At 39.0% G+C, this 17,985-nt stretch overlaps 1 protein-coding gene across 1 annotated transcript in view; it reads right to left on the reverse strand.

The window, feature by feature from the left end:
- STK39 (serine/threonine kinase 39) overlaps nt 1-17,985 on the reverse strand; it is a 198,400-nt gene that overhangs the window by 64,083 nt on the left and 116,332 nt on the right. The window contains exons 13-14 of the mRNA XM_038422540.2: nt 16,749-16,811; nt 16,117-16,184 (exon numbers count right to left, since the gene is read on the reverse strand). Of these exons, the coding sequence (XP_038278468.1) occupies nt 16,117-16,184; nt 16,749-16,811 (131 nt within the window). The remainder of the gene's footprint in view (nt 1-16,116; nt 16,185-16,748; nt 16,812-17,985) is intronic.

The following is a 17,985-nucleotide window of genomic DNA, read 5'->3' on the forward strand; positions in this document are numbered from 1 at the left end:
TCAGCAACTGAGCAGCCACGTGGAGGATCAAGATCCAATTAAGGGAATCATGAATGAAGAGCAGAACAGCATCTTTCAGGAGATAAGAGAAGCCTCTCTTTTCTCTCTTGAATGCTCCACTAGGACAAGAGAGCCAATTTTGGAGACCCAACATTATTGGGCACTAGATATAACACTGGCCCATGCTCTAGGAGGCACTATTAAATCTCCACTCTCTAAAATTTAAAGCGTTCTAACGCTCTATAAACATGCCACCCAAAGGACTCTGGGCAAATAGAACTGAAGATTTTTTTTAAAAAACCCCCCACCAATTTAATAAACTCCTCTTTATGAACTATTCTTTCTTCTTTGGGGACCACTAGTGAGATTGCTTGCAACTAAGGGTTTGTCTACAGAGGGATAACCTGAAAAATTAATACAAATTAAAGGTGAATTTGAAATGGATTAGTTAAACTGCATTAAGAGCATCCGTGCAGGGATTTAATCAGAATTATAGCAGCTTTAATTCAGTTTAGTTTAATTCATTTTGAGAGTGAATTAATTATACCAAATTAAAGACATTTTAATTCTGAATGAGGATGTTTACAAAGGGATTTAACATGGTTTAGTACCGATGAAGTGAGCTGTAGCTCACAAAAGCTTATGCTCAAATACATTTGTTAATCTCTAAGGTGCCCAAGTACTCCTTTTCTTTTGTGGATACAGACTAACAGACTGCTACTCTGAAACCTTCAATCCAAAGTTTTAGTTAATTCATATTAATTTACTGGATGTCCTCGTACAGACAAGCCCTTAAACCGTATATCCCACATCTGGGTAGGAGAGAAGAGAGCCGGATGGCATCATTGGGCAACCTGGCAGCTTTTCACCTTCCCTGGTCACGCAATAAATGGCTGTAGCCAGGTGTGGGCAGGGAGTTGTCCCTAGCCTCTGTTGCCAGAAGCTGGGAATAGGACAGCAATGCAAACACATCAAAGTGCTTCCGTGTGATGCTCCTGCAGCAGCGCTTGCTTATGAGAGTGGTGTTGAGTTTGTGGCTCTCCAGTGCTCTGGTCCTTACCTCACAAGGGTTAGCTTAGAGCGCGGGAGCAGGCTCCAAACTGGGGCACTGTTTTCACTGGTGCTTACAGCGCTGTAACTGCTATGCTCAGGTGGGTGTTTTTTCACGCCCTGAGTGAGAAGTTGCAGTGCTGTAAATGCCAGTGTAATAGCCATAGCTTCATCACCTGATATTCCTGTTCTGTTCATTCCCTCTGGAGCACCTGGCATTGGCCACTGTCGAAAGCCAGATACTGGGTTGGATGGACCTTGGTCTGACCCAGTATGGCTGTTCTTATAAACAATCGGGGCACGTCACATACACCAATCCCATTCCTACAAAGCAGGGAATTTCTACCACAACCAGGGCCTTGTCTAAGACATATTTATCTAGAATTAACATCAGAAACCTGTCTCTAAAAGTTGAAATTCATTTATACCATCACTGATGCAGCCAACTTATTTTTTAATAAACAAAACAATCCATCCAAGACACACCAACAGCTTAAAAAACAAGAAATTACTGTACAATATTTGTGCAGCCTCACTGCAGTTGCTGCCGTAATTAAAATAAAGAAGCACAAAGGACCTCCCTCATTTAAATTTGTGAGAAGGCAGAAGTTTAGATTATAACTACTGGCTGAATCAGTAATCAGAGCCATAGCTATATGCTGTATATCACATAGCTATATTAATCTTTACCCATTTCTGATTTTCATTCTAGTTCACCAGGCGAGATCTCATTTGGCGTCTCATAAGTTTTCCTTTCCTGTTTATGCATTTGTGTTTAAAATGATCGAATAAATAGAATTAAGACAAAAAAGAATTTAGAACCACAGTTCCTTTCCATGCTTTTCCCTTCAAAGAATTGGTTAACCTTGGCTCATTTCTGCATCCTTGGATTCATTTTTGTATGTTTAATATTAAAAAGTTGCAATTCCTTATTAAGCAGTAAACCAGTTAAATATGGTTCCCTTTGTCACCTAATATTTGTGGGGTCAGCTTACTTCTGGTAAGCCTTGCATTTCAAGCAAGTTTTCCCAAGAAAGGAGAGGGGAAAAATGAATTCTTTCATCTATCTATCTATCACTGTACTTCCAATGTGCTGCTTCCATTCCAAGGCTACTATAATGAGTTTACTGTCCCTGTGGATGGTGATTTACTACAGTAAAATTAACTTTGTGACACTAAGATATGTTATCAAGGTTTGATTTAATTTTGGTGTTAAAGGAAGCCTTGACAAAATGCTTATAGATCTGAATAAAAATAGTACTTAAAAAAAAAGAAATAGATCAACTGAAAATGGACTGCAAAATATAGAAAAGAAGTATCTGTGTCTATTGTGTTTCTATCAAGTTGTTAGAGGACCATATTTTTAAATGCAACTTTAGATACAGATGGTATTTATAAATACCCTCAATATACATAAACTGGAATGAAATATTTAATGTGTATATAGCTGTAACTTCACATTTTCAGAGTACTGGGATGATGATGATTATTATTACTACTTTAAAGAGGGAAAACAAAAGGAGGAATCCTTTGAGGTACCTTGTTTCTATTTTAATTTATCCTCATTCTGTGGCCCCATGTCACACTCCAGCTGGCATAGTGGGTTAGATATGGTGCCCTATGCACCTGCTACAGAATAGTACTTGAAAGTCATGAAACGTGCTCCATCCTCCCATCATCAGATATGAACTCCAGGCTCCTACATGGCTGTCTGTCTAGCCCAGCTGACAGAACACTAACCTGGGACCTAATAGAAGAAAACATCCTTATTCAGGAAGCACATTTAAGCCCTTGCTTAACTTCACACATGTGCTCCAATGCTTTTGTGAATCAGTGCCCTAATGTTCTTGTATTAAAAATACGAGATTCTCCATGCATGCAAACTGGTTGGAGAAAAAAGTTTCCTGAAAAGTAGCTTCCTGAGGATTCATTCTGTGTGAATGGGACATCCTCCCGTTCTGCACGGTTATCCTCTGTTTTTCAGTTACTTTTAGAAAAACAAAACAAAACAGAGACACAGTCCCTCTGAATAGGTTTCCTATAATTCCAGGTCATTGTCAAATGCAGAGTCACTCCTGCTTTAACTCAATACAATTTTTTGGTATAAACAAATTGGGTTCTGAGGACTTGAGCTTGCTTCCACTGAAGTCAGTGGCAAGACTTCCATCAGCTCCAATGGGACCAGGAGCTGGTTCTTTGTAAGTAAATATGGGCCTGATCCAAAGCCCATTGAAAGTAATGGGAGTTTTTCCACTTATTTCAACAGGCTTTGGATCAGGCCATATAGGCATACTTGTAAGTTCCCCTGCCCTACAAATACTAGTTATCTGCTATTCTAGGAGGAGAACATTTGTTTTTAGCCTGCAGATTTAGGAATCCTCAAAGTCTGAAGGGTTTTTTTAAAATGAAAGTAGAATATTTAGTACTGGTTTCTGGCACTAGTCCCAGGCCAGAACTTCCTTTCTTCAATATAATATTCTACTAAGTTTTCCGATCATATAATGCCAAGAGAAGTATAATTAAGCTAGGCAGTCACAGAATGAGAGGTGTTTTAGAAGTGTTCAGGAATACAAGGGCAGAAAACATTTTTCATATAAGAACAGATATCTTAGAAGTTCTTGAAGGCTAGAGAAATTGTTTTAATTAATCATGGTGTACTTTTATAGCATTGCTCTATCGCTAAAACTAAAGTTTATTTTTTCTTCCTCAGTGAAGCATATGCCATTTTTCATGGAGCAAAATGACAAGTTTTAAGGGGCAATACGAAATGTAAACTAACACATTTTATGGTCTGAACCTACCAAATGTGCTTTAGAAAGGTACAATAAGTTCGTAACTTAATGTAGCACTTTCATTCACTTCCTACATTGCTGGCAGTTTTTAATTTCTGTATGGATTGCTCCTGCTGCCAGTCTCTATACACACCTACCCTTCCATACCTGCTGCAAAAGCTATAGCCACTGCAGCTCACTGCATTTCTACCACCATCATTTATTTAGTCAGTACAAAATGTTATGTAGCCACCAACGAACAAATGGAAAACAACTTGCCAGGTGAAGAGCAAATTTAAGACAACGCCTCCACGGCTGACCAATCCCAATCTAAAATGAAACATCCGTATGCAATACTTAAAAAAAAAAAAAAAAAAGATTACGTCAGTAATAGGTACAAGATGAGAATCATTCCAATGGATGGGGCATAGAGATGAGATTTATGATTTAGTTCATAAATTGCTGAGATTGAAGCACTAGTGAATACAAACACTCATTTGGTGTGAGATAAATATACACAGATTTAGGCTGATGAGCAGTAATACACTAAAATCAGAGCAGGCCTGCATAACAGTGTTTGCAATTCCTACTCCCACCTAAACAACCTCAAACCAAATCCTGTCCTTTATCCCACCACACTGCACAAAGACAGCCCCAAAATTAGCTGGCTCATTCCAAGGTGTGCGTTCATGTGAGTGAGTGAACAAAAAACTCCTACTGCACATATGGAGCCAAGCTGCTTGTTTATCATCAAGTCTATCCTGACAATGAAAAATGCTAGAAATGCCTTTTTAGTTCTTAAGGTGCTGCAGGTTTAGTTCTTAAGGTGCTGCAGAGCCTTTACAAAAGGGGTGGCCAACCTGTGGCTCCAGAGCCACATGCGGCTCTTCAGAAGTTAATATGCAACTCCTAGTATAGGCACCCACTCTGGGGCTGGAGCTACAGGCACCAACTTTCCAATGTGCCGGGTGGTGCTCACTGCTGAACCTCTGGCTCTGCCACAGGCCCTGCTCCCACTCCACCCCTTCCTGCCCCCTCCCCTGAACCTGCCATGCCCTCGCTCCTTCCCCTCCCCCCCCAGAGCCTTCTGCACGCCACAAAACAGCTGATCAGAAGGTGCGGGGCAGGAGGCGCAATTGACGGGATTGCCAGTGGGCGGGAGGTGCTGGGAGCAGGAGGAAGCTGATGGAGGCTACTACATATTACTGTGGTTCTTTGGCAATGTACACTGGTAAATTCTGGCTCCTTCTCAGGCTCAGGTTGGCCACCTGAGCTTCACAAGGATGGGGATATGAGTAGCAAGATAGTAAGGAGGCAGAATGAGAGAAAAAGTCTATTTTTCATTACTGGTCACTGTAGTAAGATTAGGCCCTGAAACATGCACCCTTATATCAGAGGCCCGGTATGAGGCTTAAGGCCTGAACTAAAGTAATGGTCAACACTTTGTTAACATAAAGCAAAGTTAAGTTATGAGCCACAGGCAAGCCCTGCTCACAGAAGCTGGCAAGGAAAGTGCTGATGTTGTAAAAATACACATACCTAAAAAGGTACTAGAACTCTCCGATATTGCACATTCCACACAGATATCAAGGAACAGGCTGACCCATCCTAAAGATGGACAAAAGGTAATATGATGGATAGAGTTGTTTTGTTCGAACCAACATGTAAAAGGTGAGAAGTGGCACCTTACTACATAGAGGGGTTGCACCTCAATACGTCAGGAGCGTTATGTAACTTGTTTGTACCTGTGTATAAGAATACATCCCTGGGTCGGTGTTTCTGTCCTGCCTAGGGAGCAGTGGAGTGTCTCGCCCCTGACTGAGCTGTGTCCATTGCATGGGGCACACATTCGTAGTACGTCCTGTAGAGTCTGCTAGAAACTATTACTGTGCTTTGTTTGACAATAAACCTGGCTGGGTGCCTTCGTACCTTATTGGAGTCTGTGGTCACCAGGGGTTCTCTCGGGTCTGCTGTGCCAGCACTCTGCAGAGCCGGGCAGCACAGAGGGAAAACATGGATGCAGCCGACTATTATCAACATTGAACAGAGCAGAGCACCATACCAGTGGTGTCTGACAACAGTCAGTATGTCCTATTAAATCATGGACTGGCAGGTTGCAAAATGGACAGTCTGTTCACTCGTTATTTCCTTTCTAGAATGGACCTCTCCATCAGTCTGACCCAGCCTGCATTGATGTCCCTGGGAATTCAGTTCTTTGGCTAGTGAGAGGAGCATAGGCTATCTACCTAGTTGAAAGGCAATATTCAGTTAAAGCTTCACTTATATGCTATCTGAAGACTTCTATATTTCTCTCAGTATTTGTATCCATTTCTCTACAACATTTTCTTTGCTACAGAACAGCATACAAGGTTTGTGGCATTTTTTTTAAAAGCTATTCTTGGAGTGTACTAACAAAGAAAAGCAATGGTAAAAATACAACTTGTCTAGTGAAAAACATCTTTTTATTTAAAAAATGCTTGATTAACTAAAGATGGCCAATAAAATTGTACCATCTTAGAAAACAATATTTATCACTGGCCAAAAACAGGCAGGAGAGGTTTCAGTTCAAAAAGAAAGCTCTCCCCTCCTCTAGAGGTAGCTGGAAGTGTCTGAAAATAGAGTCGGATAATGAAAGTACAAAAATACTGCAATTTATGACAATGAAATGCACAACTGTTTCTGCACACAATAATCAACTTTTATTGCACACTGGAGCACATACTGTGGATGTAGAGAACTTCCTGATTCTGTCAACAAGTTAACTAACCTCCCCACCGCCCTGTGAAAGTATCTGTCTGAAAGGGATTTGTCTCTCTGTGATAAAATACACCATGAAAGGACTGGTCAATGCACCCAGTTGAAGGAGTCAAATCCTCATTAACTGTGTGACTGAACTAAGGTCAGACACTGCATCTTCCTGACTAACAAAGGGAACAAGAGCACCAAGTTCAGATTCAACATTTAAAGCCAAAATGGGCTTCAGTATACCTTGCACAAAAGAGAAAAAGAGACAACAATATATCAGCATGTTGACAAATTCCACAAGTACAGAACTGTCATGTGACCAAGCTACCTAAAGCAACACTCCAATTCTTCAGAAGGAGAGTGGGATTAGTCCATTACAAAAAAGTTGATTCTGGACAGAGATTTCATTTATTCAATCAAAACAAAAGCTTTGTGGCAAGTTCTAAAAGGAAGATGCTTTTCTTGAGGAAAAATTCCTTGAGTGTGCAAAAGTGGCTTTTGAAGAGGCCTAAAAGATACTTTAGGCTTAAGCAGGAGCAAAGCATGCTTGTTAAAATTCCAAACAACTTAAGTTGCTTTATCAAAGCTTTCCTGAATATGTGCGCCCCTTTAAATGGGACGCTAGTAATTTTTCACCTCTGACGTAGTATCAACATGCTAAGATGACAACCAAAGAGCTGAACGGAGTTGAACCTAGTTGAACTGGAAACAGGCATAGAATAAAGAAAAGGAGTACTTGTGGCACCTTAGAGACTAACAAATTCCCAACACACCTCTGACCAACATATTAACCCACAGAGACCTTCCTACCAAAAATTTGTTAGTCTCTAAGGTGCCACAAGTACTCCTTTTCTTTTTGTGAATACAGACTAACACGTCTGCTACTCTGAAACCAGGCATAGAATAAAGTTGCTAGCGTTCCCAACTGACCCCTTTGTCAAAAACATGATACTGTCTGATGAGCATTTGTCTAACGCTGATGGGTATGACTTGACTAGCTGATCAAGGAGAGAGTGCGAAGTATTCTAGTAGCGAAGGTAAAAGAATGTTGCTACCCAAAACAGCTTAAAGTCTCTCTCAGAAGGGTGCATCAACTTTTCCAGTCTCCCATAGACAGAGCACCCTGAGTAATCAGTGAAAGGTAACACATCCACAAGGACAGAATTTGGTTCAAAGTCTGCAGATGCCAGAATCTGTAAGTGGAGGACAGTACTCAGTACAGCAGTCACAACTGTATTCATCTTCATAACTGATAAGAAATATTCCAGTGCTTTAGACCAAATGACAAGACTGCGTAAAGTGTGGAGGACCTACTTTCTCTTTCACTGTAAGAGGGAGACTGTCATAAGGAAAGCCTATGTCACTGTCCAGTTTTAAAGCTTTCAAGCTTTTATATATGACTTTTACGATTCAATGTCTCCAGGGCACTGGAAACCAAAAACTGAAATCAATCTCAAAAACACAGTAACCAGGTGTGCCTGCATTGGATAAAGAGGATAAATCCTCGGACACTCCTTACAAAAAAGGCCTGGAATGGAAAAAAGTGTTTTACATGCTAAGGGCTTGTCTACACTGGCAAGTTTCTGTGCAGTAATGCAGCTTTTTGTGCTCAAACTGCAGACATGTGCACACTGCCAAGCCACTTTGTGAAGTTGCAGCGCTGCAAAAAAACCACCTCGGCGAGCATCGTCAGGCTATTTGCGCAGAGGCTCCAGGGCTCTATTGCCCGGGTAGACACTTGATTGCTTTCTGTACTGTAATTGGCCTCCGGAGCTGTCCCATAATGCCTCAAGTGACCGCTCTGCTAATTGTTTTGAACTGGAGACATGCGCCTCTCCCCTTTCAAAGCACCCTAGTTTCTGACAGCTGTTGCATGTTGTGCTGATCTGCTCCCAGGGAGAGAGGCAGGGGCTGATGTTGGGATTTCCCCCCTCTCTGCCTCAAGACTGGTTGCTTCCTGCCACTGTCTGAACTTTCAAGACAGCATGCTGACACTTTGTGCCCCAAAACACACTGTGCCCCCCCATATACACACACTCCCTCCCCCCCCCACACACACTTCAATTGAAAAGCAGCTGGCAATGTAGTAGGATGCCCAGGGAACAATGGGATTGGGAAACCTGCATCATGTGATGCTGTGCCTGCCCCATGAGGCATTGCAAACCCTTCCCAAAGCACTCTGCAGCCAGTTGCACAGTGGGATAGCTACACAATGCATTGCTGTCTTTGCCACGGCAAGAGCACAGTGTGGACACGCAACAGCGGTTTAATAAAAGGAGTATAACTTGTGGTGCAGAAACTTGTCAGTGTAGACATACCCTAAGAGAAGTAGACCCTTCCATCTCCCCACACACATACACATCATCAAACACTATACTGCCAAGAAAGGTAGGGGAAGAGTTACTTGGGTACCATTAACTCAGTTTCCTCTAATGACTGAAGCTACATAATGGGGGTACTTTACCAGTAGCGATAATATCAGACCCAGCTCCTTTAATATTTTAAGTGGTCTGAGTCCATGAATAAAGGTTACCACAAAGGTATTATATGTGTCTAAGAATCAGGACCCGTTTTTAACTTGAGCACAAAATCTGCCGAGTCACCAGTAGCTGAGCACTCTGAACTTTCAAGAGAATGGCTTTCTGACTGAAGATTCAATAGCTACTGATCTAGGGACAGCTACACTCAGGAAACCTGCTGTGTTTTGAATGCCTGAATTGAAGCTGGTGGAATAGCCTGCAGGTAGGTCCATTACCTTTACCTGAGGATAAATTAGCTGGCTATGAACCATTTATACAGAGGCTACCTACAAGTTGTACAATCTACATTTTAACCTACCCCAGATACTTGTATTCGAGATGCACAGTGTGACAAGTCTTGCTAGCACAGAAAACAGTTAATTCACACACAAAAAAGAGTTTCATAATTTTGTATATAAACCTTCACAGAAAAATACTTTCTACAGACAAGCCTTGCACTAAAGCAGGAGTATTTCCTTTTAAAGGACCACTTTTGATCTGTATATCTGATCAACTACATTATGCCATTATGGCACTTAGCCCGAAAGATCCTGCTATTGTAGAATACCTAGTATTATCTACTCCTTGGACTTTTTTCCCCAAGGTGTAGAAGAGGAAGATTCTTAGGAAGCTAAAAAGCAGATACTAATCACATACTGTAAACCATTATAAAACTTTATTTTACTCTAGGAAATGGCCTTTTATTTTAGTAAAAATGATAATTCACAACATTTATGAATAAATAAGTGCAAACAGTTCTTATTTCTTATCTCCATATTCAACATTCTAAATAAAATATGCAGTTATACAGCATAATACCCTATTTGCAAGTGCAAGTGGAAAGTACTTACCCTTCTTGTCTTTCCACAGGATCAATTCATCTGGTCCACAAGAACTATATTGAATTAGTCTTGGGGCAGTGTCAACTCTTCCTTTATTTCTTATATCCTACCAAGATCATTGCTGTGTGGCCAGAATACCATACAGACCCTTTCAAAATCCACCCACAGTATATGTATCAAGGATCTCCTGCAGCCTGGGAGGGTCATCATTCCTTTTTTTTTCTGCTCTTTAAAATTAGAGGTAAACCACCATATTTTAGCTTTCTCTGGAGAGGAAGTAATGTATGTTTCTATGTAGTTACTTGTAGCGATGGCTTTGAGCACACTTGAAGTAGGAATTATTTTCTCATAACAAGAGGATACCAAAGTAACACTGATGATGTAGGTAAGGAGAAATATATTAACATGTACGTACTTTGACAGCATTAGATCTTCAAATAGGTGTAGCTATACTACACACAAAGTATAGACAACAATCTTCTGAGAAATATTTTTCAGGCCATTGCATAATGCTAGCAGTATGGTCTCTTGAATGGAATTTGACTTTACAAAAACCATTGCTATAAGTAAATATTTAATACCAAAGGATTTTCAAAGAAATTTGATAAGTTATACAGAGGGATTACTTTAAATCAATGCCTCTGGGGTGACATGCACTAGCTATTTTACAGTGCATAGCAATACCATAGAACAATCTTTCAAAGGGCAGGAAATGAACAACTAAAACTGCAATAGAGATTCTAACTAGACAGAATGTAATTACTTAAGATTCAATAATGCTACCTTTGCTCACACTGAGAAGCATCTTCCTCCACAGTAGTCCCACTGACAAGACTACTCACTAAATACAAGTTAAAGATGGAAAAAATCAGCTACTCAAATTGGAAGCTGGCCAGACCAGCAGAGCTAACAACTCAGATTCTTACAACGAGTTGCAGGGAATTTTTAATGGATGGCTATTTGAGAATTTAGAGTTGTGTAGCTTATCCAAGAGGCGGCATCTCTAGCAACAAATAGTACGCCCCTACCCAGAGGGCTGAAATCACCAATCTATGTCTTGCATGGGATATGTCCAATAAACTACTGACCCAGCTAAACCCTCTTTAGCTTGTGAAATCTAACAGGACTATCCTAAAGCAGCATGACTAAGACATTTGGCCTAGAAAGGAACCAAGATACACCTTACATGAATTTTCTTTTGAGAGAATCAATTTGGGATAAAAGAAAAGAAGTACTTATGGCACCTTAGAGACTAAAATTTATTTGAGCATAAGCTTTCGTGAGCTACAGCTCACTTCATTGGCATCCGGATGTTGTAGCTCACGAAAGCTAATGCTCAACATTTGTTAGTCTCTAAGGTGCCACAAGTACTCCTTTTCTTTTTGCGAATACAGACTAACACGGCTGCTACTCTGAAACCTGTCAATTTGGGATGTAGCTCTGCACTTTTATTCTGCTGCTGTCACTAACGACAAGTAAAAGTTATTTTTGTGTGACCCACCATTGCTTAATTCAGCATAGGTCTTTAAGAAAGTCTCCAGCAAACAGAGTTGCAGAGGAAGTAAGTAAGTGATGACTGGTCTACATGAACACTTTGGACAGTCTTGCTATCAAATATTACAGTTAATTAATTCCCACGTGTATTCTGCTGGTAAATATTTGCATTTTTTCCAGCAAGTTCTAAGGATTTTTTTAATTTTTCAAAAGGTACTTGCTGCAAACTACTAATGAAACACACTGAGTCATTTTGTTTTGAACCTTGTGAATGTCCTTTAGTGGGCTTAATAGCATGAGTGCTTGAAGAGTGAACTTTCATTTTAAAGAAGAGTTTTCAATATTTTGGATGAAGAAGCGTAATTTAAAGTTCTCAGTTCTGCCATTCAGAGCTCATCTCACAAAGCTTATTTGAATATATACGTTTTCTATTAAAGATGTAGGACAGTAGCATGTGACATATCAGGAGAAAGTTTCTTTTTAATATACCGTAGTTGGTAGCTACTCCATGCTAACGTTGACTCTCACTGTTACGGATCATTCTAACAATTCCAATAAAAATTCTCTGAGGTGTTCAAATCAGTATTGGCCATAAGACTTAATGAGCATCTCAGCAGAAAATGTTAGATGAGTTTAAAAATCAGCAGTGGAGACAGATAAAGACAGAAATCCTAAGGAGCATTCTTGCTGCTTACCATTTTGTAATCCCAGCTGAATGTAGCATATTGCAAAGGAAACTACTGACCAAAGTCACCTTATATGTAGAAAACAAGTGCTTTTTCCCTCCACTTTGAACACAGATGTGATGGAAGCAAAAGTGAGATATACTGACTATATGTTGAACAGAGTTTTTATTAGCTGCAACTACATGACTGAAGAATTAGTGTACTTTTCCACTATAGAATTAAAAAATTGACATAATATATGTTAATTATAAATAGCAGATGCTTACAGTTCTGGGCCAGATGCAGCTTTTCCTATACATAGAAATGTTACAACTTTAAGGTCCATTATCTTAGCTGCTGCTAGAAAGGAGAGTCTTATGCCACTGAAGACGGAGGGAAAGTTCCCTTCCAGTGTGACCCTGGACTTGCTTGTAGTGATGTAGGGCCCCAGCTAAGTCAGGTTATTTTTAAACATTTTGATGCTTTCTCCGAGCTCTGTTCAGTTGGGGTCCAAGTAACAAGAGGCACATGATTTCACAGATAGACTGACAACAAGTAGATCTAAAGATTAAAACCTCTTCCCCAAAATGTTTTTTCTGTAACATGTGTGATAAAGGAACACTTCATGGTATGGTGTGAGCGTTTTATTAGCACTCATTTGGGATGATCTGCCACCCTCTCCTCCCCCAGAATACGCAGACCCCTAGGTCCGGGTATCTGAATAAAACTGGATACTTAATAAGCAATTATTATAATAAAATATTAAACTATAAACGGATTAAAATGTCTCATATGTCCAGTGAAGCCTGAACCTCCTTTTACATGTAAAGAACTTGCAATTTCTCCAGCACAAGTTCTGCTGAACTGAGCGTGTCCACAGTCACATTTCAAGTCAAAAACAGAATGGAAAACAGAACCCAGGAGTCTGTTTCCCAGTCCCTTTGCCACCAGATCACAACAGCCACTACTAACGTACCTATAACGAGATTAAAAGCAAAGCACACAATGTAATTTAAAACAGGGTATACTGCAGGACCAATGAGCCTAGACATTGATGTTCTACAAACACCCAAGATAGACTACACAGGTTTTAGAGTTGGTTGAAAATCTGGCCAATAAAATTTTATTTAAAAGAAAAAAAAAATCAGTAATTTTTAACCAGCTCTAATAGATTGCTAAATTATAGTTGAGTTAATTTAGTAAATAAGAATCAAAGAACCAAAACACACAAACCAAGTTTTAAGTGGTAACGTAACAAAGCCTCGTTCCCCATAGATAATACAGCTCTTGCTGTGTCCAGACAGGCTCATACCCACTTTCCTTTTTAGCCTCATTAATGAAGAGGAAATGCAGCTCCTTTGCCTTTGATTAACAGCTCAAGTAGTTCTCATTCCTATTTTGCCTGCCTCCCGTCAAAAGTCAACCTTCACAATGGAGAATTAGACAGAGGTTGTCCCAATTTAAAATCTACACAACCCACTGCAGGTATCTTAATAGAGGCAAAGCTTATTTTGCACAGGCCAGAAAAGAAAGACAAAGTTCCTAGCTATTATAAGACTAAGTTTAGTTAAAAAAATTAACTAAGCAAAATGAAAATAAAATATTAGAAAATAAAATAAAATTAAAATATTAGAAGCTTCATTTCAGCCAGCTGCTAAGAGACAGTTGTCTGTCAGTGCCTCAGAAAAAAGGCTCTTTGTCAAGACGCAAGAATTCTGTTTGCATTTATGGATTTCTGCTTTATAGAAAATAAGATTCTTTATTCCCCTCCCCTGCCAAGGAACTATTTGCACCTACCACATACTTGTAGCCAAAGAATCCAGTTACCCATTATGGATTTGCTTCCAACAAACTTGACTCATAAGACAATATTTGCATGAGCAAGAACTAGGTCACATAAATAAGGTTTTGAAAGATCAGATCCTATATCATTTTTAAATGCCAGTTTGTAAATCTGCCTCATCCTTCATCACAACCCCAAGAGATAAAGAAAACAAACAGTAACCTCTTACATCTCATCATTTCAGAAGAGGTTTTGTCTGTTATCAGCCATACCACCCCAAGCACAAAGTAACTCTTTTGGCAATAACCAGCTGTGAATATTTAGCAAGATAACTATTATTAGCAGCTGTCACAAAACTTATTACAACTTACTGATACAGAAATGGCGTTAAGATTTAGAAATATAGTACATAAACTATTCTATTATAGACTTTTTTTTACACACACACACACACACACACACACACACACACACACACACACACACACACACACACACACTTCAACAAAAACCCAAACAGAATTCCTCTCTTCCACTAAATCTCAATATAATTACCTGTTCAGAAATTAACCTCCCCACACATTCTACCTCACTGCTTCTCAAAGGTTGATTCAGTGTGAGTGATTCTGAAAAAAAAAAAAAAACTAAGGGCCCATGTTAATCTAGTAAAAAAAAAGTGAATAGTTTATTCTTTTGCTTTTAAAATACAAATCTACACAAAGAATTCTTGAATCCACCTGTGTTCTATTTTGTTGATATGAAAGTAAAATCAAAGGGATTTTCATTGCACATTTCTAAACATGACCGCCAGCTAGCATTTTGAACTACATCTGTTCTAGTGGTTTAAGTTTTTTTTTTTTAAATTCTTAGAACATTAGTCACCATCTTCCCTAGGTGCAATATTCAAGGTTTGTTTTGCAAGTAACTACCCCAATTGGTCAATAAATCATTATGGGAATAACACTCAGAGTCCCCAGTAAGGATCATGACTGCATTGTGTTACACACTGTACAAATACATGGAAAGATATTTATGGTCTAAGTGGAGATAAGATGAAAATGAGTACGAAATAGGTGAGGGGCAGATGGAAAGGAGAAGAGTAACAATGTGACTGCGCTGTTACATAGATTGGCTGCTGCACAACTTGATTCCAAATCACTTTAAAAGACTTTTTTAAACAAAGTCACTTATCCCTGACTCCCACACAACCCAGCCATTGTTGATTGGGCTATCTCTTGTAGATGTCACAAGAGGAGGAGGGCGGCTTTCTGGATTAACATAGGATATTTAGCTTTCTCGATTAATCATGCAGATATTTTATTGATTTCTAATAAAGGAGTTTTAATATTTTATTGCCTTCAGGACAATCACATGCTGTACTTTATATATAGCTGTTTTGTTTCTGGCTTAAAGTCGACAACTATTAAAAAACATTTGGCTATAGAAAGGCCATTTGTACTCCCTTCATGTGTATTTGTGCTAATTAAGTATAATGTCATAATACGCTTATTTTTTTCTCCCCACGAAATGCTTGTGGAAAAGATTATCACCTCGTTATCTGCATGACAAGTTTTGAAGTTGTGTTCCCCTGTAAATATATTAGACATTTAAGGAAAAACCCTATGAAAATTACACAGAAAGCTAGCTAGCTTTTTGTGAAAAAATTTTCTCCAAGAATAAAGCTCGATACTTAATAAGCAATTATTTTATAATAAGATGTAAACTGATTTTATTAAAATATAAACTGATTTTCTACTACTGAATAAAAGCTATGAAGTCAGACATCACATTTGTCTCCATTTCCTAAAAGACTAAATGTTCTTTCAAAAGATATCTGTCATTTCTCCACAGTGGCTGATCAAAGCTGCTAGTGAAAAAGTTTTGAGCAGGCAACTTGTAATACAGCCATGGTTTATTTCTGTCAGAGGCTGACTGCCGAAGTGTGAAAGAAACTCATTAAAAATCACCGACTGTGATCCTGCATTGCAAGGAAAAAAGGAAAATACTTAATGAAGGGTATATGTAGCCTGAAGCCACATTCATATTCTGCTTTTCATTTTCCTCTATTTTAGTAAGCAATTAGAAGATACCAATTAGTCATGGAAGCACAATTCATACTGGTCATACTGGGAGATTAAAGAGGTTAACATTTTTATTTTATGCTAATATTATGGAAACTTAATGAGGGAGAGCAGGAATAACAGTCAACAAAAAAGGAACACTAAAATAAATAGATGAATCCTTTACCTTAATCTTAGAACAAGATTCACTGCATGTGGAACTTCAGTATATTCATCACTAACAGTAGGCAGGGACTATTCAAGAAAAAAGCATATAAAATACAATGGATGCCGGACAGAAATGTTAAGTAGTTTCCCTGTTATAGGTTTGATGCAAGCATAAAATATTTAATATATAACTCTGACTCTCAAGCACCTTTTAAGGGCTTTATTAAAGTGCTAGGTCTAAAATACAAGTGAAACCTGCAGAACAGTCTGTGTATTTAGATTACAGAACCACAAATCATGGTGCTTAAATTAGGGCGCTGGATGAGAGTTTTTTTCCCCTCCACTCAGCATCAAATTCTGATAATCTATTAAGTAATAGATATGGAGTTAGAATACTACGCTGTTCTTCAGTTGCTTTCACACAGCACCAAGTTTCTAGTCTTATTTCTAGTTAAATCTTGTTTCTAGCTGTAGGTGGAGAACTAAGAGTCTGCCATGACTGACCTCACCAGCTTTGCCAAATCTTTATACTGGAATCCATGTTCATTATTTCTGTCTCCATCTTCATATTATCCTTTCCCCTCCACCCCCCCATATAAGAATTTGTACTTCCCTGAAATCTCAAAATCCATAAACTGTAATTGACAGTACCTGAGGGTCCTGTATAGATAGATTCTGGATCTGTTCTGGGATATTAGTGGCATTCATGGAAATCTGTTAAAAGATTATGATGAAATCTTTATGAAAAGTGATTTTTAAAAAAATCCACACACTACCAAAAGAGTTTTACGAATGCTTGTTTTTGGACAGTGATGCCAGTTAAGACATAGTTATTAAGAAAAAAAAAGACCACACATTTGAGATTCATAAAAGGAGTCTTTTTAACATATCAATTTACATACTGTATGGGCACAAATTTATCATTTACTGAAATTAAAGAATCCTTGGTCAGCAAAAGTTAAAAAAAGAATGCTTTAGTTTAACTAATAGTAAGACTACAACCTTTTTACATGTGTTTCTACATCTTCTATAGATACACCATTTCATAGTGATAGGGTTGCCCATCCCCATGAAGACTGACAGGAACACAGCACCAATGACATGCTCCAAGCATTTTGCTCGTCTTACTCTGACCACCTCTGATCCAAGGCAATATCCTACAGCATTTAGAGACGTACAGAGATTAAGGGAAGAATAAGAACATTTCCTCCACGTTTCTAACCTAAACAGTAACCAATTCTTAACCAGCAAGGAAACTGTATAAAACTCCACAATTCTTGTCCTAGGAACTAATTACTGATTTAACTGAGTGGATGATTCTGCAAGTCTGATGTACCAGACTTTTACACGAACATTCAGAATGATGAATCTGGAATGAAAGGAACTGTCTGGTAATCCCACCTTCACACAGCAAAAAGGGAGACTTAAATATAGAGACCACTGCTTAGAGAACTGATGCCCACATTATACTTAGAGACCCATCAAAGCTGTGAACAAACTACCACCTTACTAATAAAGTCCACAGTCAACTTCCACATCTGACCAACTTAAGTGGGCTAAGTAACTGGCAAAGAAATTTGACTGGCTGAGATAGGAGGAATTTGGTTAAGTCTGGAGGCAGGAAATAGGGGGCCACAGTGGGTAAAGCTGGAAAAGCATGTGCCAGAGAGGAGAACAAGGCTGGTTGCTGCTAGACTTTGTAGAGCCCAAAGGAAACTACATATCAACTTCCGGGACATAGACCATTGGTTGGGGAAGGATCAGCATCCACTACAGAACCAGAGCATCTGCTGAATGTGAACAGTTCCCAGGGTGAGACCATATTCTTTAAACTCACCAGTATTCTCAGAGAATAAACAGAAATGAGCAAGCCACACTTGGAATGTTT

Source organism: Dermochelys coriacea, chromosome 11 (genome assembly GCF_009764565.3).
Source record: "Dermochelys coriacea isolate rDerCor1 chromosome 11, rDerCor1.pri.v4, whole genome shotgun sequence".
Taxonomy (NCBI): domain Eukaryota; kingdom Metazoa; phylum Chordata; order Testudines; family Dermochelyidae; genus Dermochelys; species Dermochelys coriacea.